General features: G+C 47.2%; 1 protein-coding gene across 1 annotated transcript; it reads right to left on the bottom strand.

Annotated features, from left to right (window-relative positions):
• Nucleotides 1–6,263: 6,263 nt before the first annotated feature.
• On the bottom strand, nucleotides 6,264–6,977 carry ASCL2 (achaete-scute family bHLH transcription factor 2). The gene is made up of 2 exons (XM_066610768.1): nucleotides 6,960–6,977; nucleotides 6,264–6,806 (listed from the first exon to the last, which is right to left on the bottom strand). The coding sequence occupies exons 1-2, from the start codon at nucleotides 6,975–6,977 to the stop codon at nucleotides 6,264–6,266; spliced, it is 561 nt and encodes a 186-aa protein (XP_066466865.1).
• Between the last annotated feature and the right edge of the window lie 2,583 nt (nucleotides 6,978–9,560).

Below are 9,560 nucleotides of genomic sequence, written 5' to 3'. Positions count from 1 at the left end.
GGTTCCCGAGGGCTGCAAATGGCTCCCAGGCCGGGGTTTGGGTACCCCTGCCTTAGAGCAATTCAACCAATTAGACCAAATCAAACCTTGCACCTGGAGGGGACCCTTGCTCGGCCAGCGAGTGGAGTGGTCGCAGCCACAATCAGCACCTCTGGAGTTGACACTCTGGCATGGAATCCTTCATGCCAAGGTGTCATGAGAGTGCAGCAAGAGGAGCTTTACTGCTGGATGGCCCTCCTGCTCACTCCTGCATTTGGTTGGCTTGAAATTGCCGCCCCCCCCCCCCAGCAGTTGGTGATGATGTTATCAGATCACTGCCAGCTACTTCTGGGTGCTGGACTTTGCACAGGGTGCCATCGGCCCTGGACTCACCACTGCTGCTTGTTCTGGTGAGTAGGGGCCCGGCAAAAACGTTTCGCATTGGACACTGCAGCTCCAAAGGCCAGTCCTGGCTTAAAGGCAGGCAGATGGGTTTTATTGCTGTTGAAATTATCTGCAAACTCCATCCAGGCCAGGATCTGGTAATCCCACTTATCTTTGTCTAAGCAGATGCTTACTTTTGAGATAGTATAGTATGCACAAAAAACCCCCACTAATATTGGGAGAAATTATATGCATTTCAATTAATGTATTTTAACTTGCAAACTCCATTCTGATACTGAAGTTTGGATTTTTGCAGAATTCAGAATATTTGGGAACACAATTGGAAGGTAATAAAAAAAAGAAGGGGGACATGGAGAAGGAAAGGGAGGGAGATGGCCTCTGCAAGACACAGAAACCCAAGGCCTGAACACTGCAAACTTAGCAATGGGGCTTCAACAATGTTTGCTCTGCAGTCCTAGAAAAGCAGGGCTAGAAATGTCTCCTTTTTAAAATGAAAGCTGAGATTAGCAAAAAAGGACGTTTTGCACAAGAGTCTGCACTTCAAATTCACCTTTCAATGATTTGGGGACAATTCAGAAAATGTCTCCAGTTACAGCTGCTGTTGACATTAATAGCCTGACACTGTGTCAGGGATTCTCTTGCTACACTAATAGGCATTTTCAAACTTACTGAGCACATATTGTCCCTTTTTCAAAAGCACTGCTTGTGGGCACTGTGACTATTTGCCACCCTGTGCTAAGAGCTGCTGAGTTCAAATTAGCAAGGACTTCTAATTAGCAAGCTCCAGCCTGCCAAGTTCAATGAAGACCTGAAGTCTGTCCAAACAAGAACTGTTTACTAAAGTAAAAATGGCAGAATTTTTACAGCCAAGATAAGAATATTATCTTGGCTGTACAGGCCTACAAAACTGAGGGTCAGAAAAGTTTTCCAAACTTTATGGTGGTTTGATATGAATTTGGGATGCCAATTCCAAAAATAGCACCCGTTTTGCCCTGTAACGTCTAGTTTTGGAGACACGGCATAGCCTCTTTAGTGAATGGTTCAAGCAGCTTCCTCATGAGGAAGCCATGGTGTAGGCTTCCTCATGAGGAAGCTGCTTGAACCATTCACTAAAGAGGCTATGCCGTGTCTCCAAAACTAGACGTGATAGGGCAAAACAGATGTCATTTTTAGAATCTGCACCCCAAATATACCCAGGAATTGGTGTAACGTTTAAGGAAGCAAAATGTGTGTTGGCCTGTGTAATCATTTCAAATTGAAAAATGTCTGAGTTGGTGTTGACTTGTGATTCTGGGATTTCTGTAGAACAAATAAACAAGAATATTTTAAGAATAAAATTGCCTGGGAAAAGTCATTGGCCTTTCTCCCCTTTTCTCTCAGGATTATTTTGGTCATGGCAACCTTCCACTTGCTCCCCTCAGAATAAAGTTAGAGGTAAGGCAATTCTTATGCAAGGATATCTTGACAAACCTCTGATCCTTATTCATTTGCCTTACTAAGTAAAGGTATCTCCTTATTACCTCTGGGTATAAAGGAAATTGTCTACTCATCAACCAGTTAACAATGGACCAGGCAGATTCTGACATCTTTGTCAACTCTGTACAACTATGGAACAGGAATGAAATGCAACACAGCAATAGAAGAGATACCACAATTAAGACTTCATGCCAGCCTCTAATCACCAAACATCCCCTCAATAATGTAGGACTTCTCTACCTTTTAACCCAGTCCAGTGAAGTGAGCCCATTCGATCACAATCTACATTTGGAAAGCCGAAAGTTTAACACAGAAATATACCCTAAGCCACTCTCATGGCCAAAAGTCATAGTTTTGGTTGCTTTATTTTCAGATTTTCCATTAATAGTTCAATATTATGATTTGCAATTAAGATATTTTATAAACTTGTGAATAAAGGTTACAGGAGCAGGGTTACCCCTTCCCCTGATGACAATAAAACAGTCATGTTACAATAATAGCAAAAGTGGACTATCACCTAGAATTAGCTGTATTGGTAACATTCTCACCAATATGGGGATCTGTGTGTTTGTGTAAAAATAAATACTAACTCACTCACCAAGATTGTCACCTAAGTAGTTCAGCATCTACTGTGATTTGCCATGACAACACCATGACCTGAGTGAACAGAGAACTGCCATGTGCATTTGGATTTTTATTTCTGATAGCAACACATGAGTTGCTATCAGAAATCAACACATGAGAAATCAACACATGCTATCAACACATGAGTACACCAAACTGTGAACATGTTTAGCCAACATGTTGCCATTCATTGTCAGCATGCAGCTGCTGTATTCCACTTCCATCCGCTGTGCAAACAGAAAGAGGCTCCCACTGTTTCACTACCACACAAGGGGAAAATTTAGCCTACTCCTTGAGATATCCCCCACCCCATTTGCCATGGATGGCTAAGGTTAGCATCTGTAAAGGAAGAGCAGGGACCATTACAGCCCAGAAAATCCTCTCCAGCGCTAAATGTGTATGTGATAAACAAACTCAAAGATAATGCTATCCACAGTACTAGTCTATGAATAGCAATCTAAGCAGTAGTAAAATATATTAATTATTATTATTATTATTATTATTATTCCTACTTCTGTCTCTCTGACATCCCCATTCCAACACCCAGGACAACAGAAGTGCACAGTTTCTAACAACAAAAGTTATTTATAAATAGATTTTATTTATAAAGTCAATTTACATAAAATAGGATACTCTTTAAAAACTGCATATATACAACTTGACAAGATCTAGCAAGTGCATATAAAAATACCTTCAATACATTAAAAATAAAACTTCAGGGTTTTTTCCCAAATAAATGAACCTTCACACCATACCCAAAGAACAAACAAAAGGTTTGGATATTTTCAGACAAACAGCTTTACACTCCTTTAGTAGAAAATGTTAGGAAACTTATCTACGTTGCACAAGTTCTCAAAACATCCTAGCTGGCAGTGTTAAAAAGCCAAGGGCTGAATGAACCTACAAATTTTTCCTCTCCTTTTGCAATGTCTAAAGATTTTTGTATAAAAATAAGTCTTCATATTAATAGTGTTCCCTTAGGCCATTCAAGTTATACATATAAAGTCTGTTTTTCGACATTACAAAAATCCCCTCCCCAGTCAGAAAAAGGAAGCATCAAGTTTTAATTGTTTCACCCCATTCCTTATAAAAAGTACGCACATTAAAAGACTGGAAGCTCAGGCGATCTCCACCTGTCACTGGAATCAGAAATAAGCCTTTTCATTGGTAAATCAGGAGTCAGAGGGCACCATAAACTACTGTACAACAGCAGGTAAAAACATTGGTCCCTATTATCTATTTACATAATTGCACTTTTTAAAAAAAAAAAAGAGAGAGAGAGAGAATGATCACAAACTACCAGGCTTTTGTTCTTTGAAAGAACGTTGAAACAGTTATGTCAGAGACATCTGACCATTAAAAATCCTTTAGGATGAGGCTTGAGGAAAGTAGGAAGCATGTTAAATTTCCTTGTTGCTCCTCTTCTTCATCTTAACAGGCACCTGGGACAATGAGGTACTGAGGTCCTAAACAGCACTGCTGCTTTCAGTGTTGCTGCAAAGAAAAACAGAGAGGCCATTAGGAGCATGTCACTGACACATCCAATAGAGTTCAAGGGAGATATCCAGGGGTTCATGTTCCTAGACAAATCAGAGCATTGTAACTCACTCACTCACTCACTCACACTTCTGTTCAAGTGATTGATTGTCTTTAAAAGTCTACAAAATGCAAGCAGATTTTGGCCCTCATGGTGTTTCAAAACGCCTACCCTGTTTCAGAAGGGAAAGGTGGTCTCCTATACAAATCTAGGGTCTTCCTGTTTTCCTCAGGAAGATATGACTGGATTTATGATGGGGAAGGAAAACCATTATAGCATTCTGATGAAAAGTTTCTTGCGCATAAGCAACAATCCTAAATTACCCTGAAGTGAAATCCATAGGCCTTACTCCTGAGTGAACAGATTTAGGATGAATATTTGTTAGTTAACTTGCAGGACAAATATACCTGCAAGCATTAATTTTCACCTTGATTTCTGTTCTTTCTAAATAATAAATCACAAGTGAGTCACAGACACAAAGCTCTTTCCTGCTCAAACAAAAGAATGAGAAATGATGAAACTGCAAACAGTATCCAACCTCAGATCAGAATGTTGAAAAGTTATGCAACAAACTGGTACACACCTTAGAAGAGCTATCAGTTTGGGCATTCCCCCCACCCCCAGCTTCTTGAACAGAAGTCTATTCAACTGAACACCAAGGTCAGTGATGAATCCACTCCAAGCACGTTTCTGTGGCAGTCTTAGGGCCCAATCCTATCCAATTTTCTAACTGTGCAACTGTGCCGATGGGGCATGCACTGCATCTTGTGGTTGGGGCAGCAGTCACAGATGCCGCCTTGAGGTATGGGAACATTTGTTCCCTTTCCTCAGGGCTGCGCCAGTGCTGGAAAATTGGATAGGATTGGGCCCTTACTCATTTCCAGTTCCATTCCTTGGAACTTCAAAACTGCGTAGTTAGGAGGATTCCACAATGCAAGTCACAGTCCACTGACTTGAGCCTAGAGTAAGGTAACTTTGCATGATACTGTTGGCAACTTTGCAGAATACAATCCTCAACCATCTCAAAGCTGATTCACACACCTGTATCAGCCTGCAGCAAGAGTGGTTTTCAATCAGTCAGCGCATCAAGCTAGCCAGGCTGGTGCAGAATGCCACTACCATGAACTCCACCAAGATCAGCTTTTAATCACTTCTGTGCTAACAGGCCCAAACCCAAATCTAAGCTAAGAGCAGTGATTAGACCATGATGGCAAGGCTAAGATCACTGGCATGGCAATCAGCATGGGCTGGTTGAAAACCACAGCTGCTCCCAAGAGTTGAGAGCATTGTGTGGATTCGATTCTAGCATAGTCCTAAAACAGGCCCAGCTTGTTACACCAAAAACATCAGAAGATTCTGGAGAACCGTTTTGCTGACCAGCCAACAGTTCAATGCTATGCATATTTACTCAATCACAAGTCCTGCTATGTTAAATAGGGTTTACTCTCATGTAAGGGTACACAGTATGCATCATGCAAAACTCAATGGGCCATGCATATTGTTCCATGAGCTTGCAGCTCAACTTAGGGCCCAATCCTATCCAACTTTCCAATGCCAGTGCAGCTGCAATGCAGTCCTGAGGCAAGGGAGCAAACATTCCCTTACTTGGAGGAGGCCTCTGTGACAGGTCCTCTACTGTAGGATGCAGCGCATGCCCTGTTGGCATGGCTGCACTAGCGCTGGAAAATTGGATAGTAGTTGGCCGTTAGGCTGCAATCCTATCCATACTTACCTGGGAGTAAGCCCCGTTGATTATAATGGGATTTACTTCTGAGTAATCACGCGTAGGCTTGGGCTCTCTTAAGTGCTGTGGATCAATAGACAGTCCAATCCTATGCATGCCTACTCAGAAGTAAGTCCCATTGTAGTCAATGGGGCTTACTCCCAAAGAAGTGTGGCTAGGATTGCAGCCTCAAAAAACATTCAAAAGAAAGTGGCCTGGGGTCCTGCAAAGCATATAGACAGCCTAACCCTTTGCTTATTTACTCAGAAGTAAGTCTCAAAAAGCATTCAAAAGATGGTGAAAGCAGCCTGGGGTCTTGCAAGGTGTACGGACAGCCCAATCCTCTGCGTGTCTACTCAGAAGTAAGCCCGATTGCAGTCAATGGGGCTTACTGCCAGAGAAGCGTGGCTAGGATTGCAGCCTCCAAGGCATTCAAAGCAGCCTGGGGCGCTGCCCCATCCTCTGCCTCCCAGCCAGGTCCGCGCTGTTCCCACGAGCCCCCTACCTGCTCCGGGGCTGTCAGTAGTTCCCGAACCAGCTGGTGAAGTCGAGCAGCTCCTGCTCCTCGGGGCTGAGCGCGCCCTCGTAGCCGCTCTCGTCGGAGGAGTAGGCGGAGTGCGGCGAGCCGGGCACGGAGCTGCCCTCGCGGCCGTCGAAGGAGGGCGAGGCGGAGGAGTACGAGGAGCCGGCGCAGGCGGCGCCGGGGACGCGCGCGGGCGGCAGGAGGCCCTCCTGGAAGGCGGCGCTGACGGCGTCGTGCTCGTCGAGCAGCTGCTGCAGGGCTCGGATGTACTCCACGGCCGAGCGCAGCGTCTCCACCTTGCTCATCTTCTTGGCGGCGGCGCCGTTGGGCACGTGCTGGCGCAGCGTCTGGAAGCCCAGGTTCACCAGCTTCACGCGGTTCCGCTCCCGCTCGTTGCGCCGCGCCACCGCCGCCGCCCCCCCGGCGCCGCCCCCGGCCAGGCCCGGGAACGCCAGGCGCCTCTTGCAGCGCAGCAGCTCCGGAGAGCTCGAGCGCCGCTTGGAGCCCTTGCAGCCCGCAGCCCTGGCGGGGGGCGGCTGCTGCGCGGGGCCCGGGCAGCCCTTAGCGGGGGCGGCCCACTGCGGGGGCCCCGTCGGGCAGGAGGCGGCGGCCTGCAGCTTCATCCCCAGGGAGCCTCCGCCGCAGCCGTGCAAGGGGAAGCTTTTGCACGCCGCCTGTTGCATCGCCGTCGCCACTGCCCCGCCGTTCATCCTGGCGCATCGACCCAGCCGTCGGGGCGCGCTCAGCCTGCGAGGAAGATGCCAAGGCTCGCGAGGGGCGGCAGCCGGACAACGGCGGCTGGAGGGCAGCTTCCGTCGGGCGCAAACGTGGGGAGCAGCAGCAGCCCCCCCGCTCCCTTCTCGCAAGCCAGCACCCCGCTCCTCCCGCGCGCGCTGTCAAGGCGCCTCTGCAGCGCGCTCCTCTGGGCTCTGCCCCTTATCAACACGCGCTGCTGCTGCTGCTCGCGAGCCCCCGGCAGCAGCACGCGACGGGCCGCGCGCCACACACACACACACTCGCCTCCCCGTCCTGCCACCCGCCTGGCTCCCGAGTCGCCTCCCACCCAATGGGAAGCTCGCCTGGCAACTTCGTGCGCCCGGCGCGTGGCTCCCGGCGGAGGTTCCATAAACAGTCCCTCCTCCTTGCGAGGAGCACGCGCTCGCCCTCATTTGCATCCCAATGCGGCCGGGACGCGGTCTGGGCCAGCTCTGCCTCCGCTCCGCTCCAGCACCTGCGGAGGCGAGGCGAGGCCAGGCCGGCCTGCTAGCCAGCCTCTGGTTTGCGCGGGGCCGCTGGAGAACGTCTCGGGCGAGCTCTGCTGCCCGTACGCCTCGGTTAAGGCGGCTTACAGCCAAGCCTGGGCGTGTCTACTCGGAAGTAAGTCCCATTATAGTCTATGGCGCTTACTCCCAGGTCAGTGTGGATAGGCTGGCAGAGGCTGCAGTTCAGTCCGCATTTTCCTGGGAGTAAGCCATTGACTATAATGGGACTTACTTCTGAGTAGACAGGCACAGGCTTGAGTTCTGAGAGAACAATCCTATGTGTGTCTACTCGGAAGTAAGTTCCATTATAGTCAATGGCTATACTCCCAGGTCAGTGTGGACAGGCTGGCAGCCTTAGGCTGCAATTCTGACCACACTGACCTGGGAGTAAGCTCCATTAACTATAACTGCAATTACTTCTGAGTAGACAGGCACAGACTTGGGCTCAGAGAGAACAATCCTATGAATGTCTACTTGGAAGTAAGTCCCATTATGGTCAATGGTGCTTATGCCCAGGTAAGTGTGGATAGGCTGACAGGCTGAAATCCTGACCACACTGACCTGGGAGTAAGCCCTACTGACTATAATGGGATTTACTTCTGAATAGACAGACACAGGCTTAGGTTCTGAAAGCCCAATCCTATGCATGTCTGCTCAGAAGTAAGTGCCATTATAATTAATGGGACTTACTTCCAGGTAAGTGAGGACTGGATTGCAACCTTCAAAAATAATCTCGCATGCAATCATTCTAGCATAGTCCTAAAATGAACCCAGCTGGCCACACTGAGAACATTTACTCAAACAAGTGCAATTCCTGCTGTGTTCAGTGAGGTTTACTTCCACATAAGTGTACATAGAATGCCTGCGCACTCATATTGCCCATCTTAAATGCTGTGGATCTTACTACCTGTAGTTGCTAGGAGCTGTAGTTACGTATTTGGAACTGTCATCAACTGAGTCTGGCCACTGATTCATCCTGGTCTCTGACTGGCAGCCCCTCTCCAGGATATCATGACATGTTGTACAGGTATTACAATGAGTGGGGTGGGCAGGATAATCTGTATGTGTTTCTGATCACAGTGCCTTTGGCTGAATATAGGCATTGCACTTTCAAGAACACTGCTTGCATGGTTGTGTATGCGCATAGACTATGCAGACATTCAGCTGAATGCAGAAAGGTTGGGAACTGGGACAGCAGGTGAATTCCCCCTCCCTCTAAAGTGTTCATTGTAACTTCTGTGCAGTCCTGAGTCTCATTAGGTTTGCCAACACCCTGCTGTCTGAAATCCGCTGAGAATGAACAGAATTTAAAAAATGCACATTATACACAGGGCTCTGGGTACAGAAATGGATCTAATATTCATGGGAGCAGAATGTAGCAATCTGAGGAATGTGACTTTCAAAATATAAGTTTCTATCCCTCATGGCTAGAATTGCAAGATTGTAATTCATGGCTCATTGTAATCATATCTCTTTGCAGGATTGCCTGACAAACACTGAAGCAATGCCTGGTGGAATATCAAAATCTCAGCCAAGCAACAGGTTTGAGGAGAAGTGTGTGTGTGCGCGCGCGCGCGCACCTGCATGTATGCACTAAATTGAGCATGCATCATAGAAACTCACCTATAAGGTGAGAAATGTTTGCCAATAAATCAACCTTAGATTGTCTCCTTGCCTTATCTGCAGGTCCTTCAGGAGTCAGGGCTATTCAGACATGTCATAGCAGCTAGGAGAAGCCCAGAGGAGAGCAAGAGGACACAGAGGAGGAGAATGCAGAGCTTCAGTGCTAAGTTCTCTCTTCCTGCCCTCTAGGCCAGTGTTTCTCAAACTGTGAGTTGGGACCCACTAGGTGGCTGTGAGCCAATTTCAGGTGGGTCCCCATTTATTTCAATATTTTATTTTTAATATATTAGACTTGATGGTGCAATGGTATGTGACTGCATTAGGGGAAATGTTACAGATCTGTACTTTTAACAGACTACTATGTCTATGCTTTTAACAATGATAGTAAATGGAACTTACTCCTGGGTG

The sequence above is a fragment of the Tiliqua scincoides genome, chromosome 1, assembly GCF_035046505.1.
Source record: "Tiliqua scincoides isolate rTilSci1 chromosome 1, rTilSci1.hap2, whole genome shotgun sequence".
NCBI classification, from domain to species: Eukaryota; Metazoa; Chordata; class Lepidosauria; order Squamata; family Scincidae; genus Tiliqua; species Tiliqua scincoides.
Note: the sequence above shows the minus strand (reverse complement) of the source record. Positions and strands in the feature narration are given on the sequence as shown.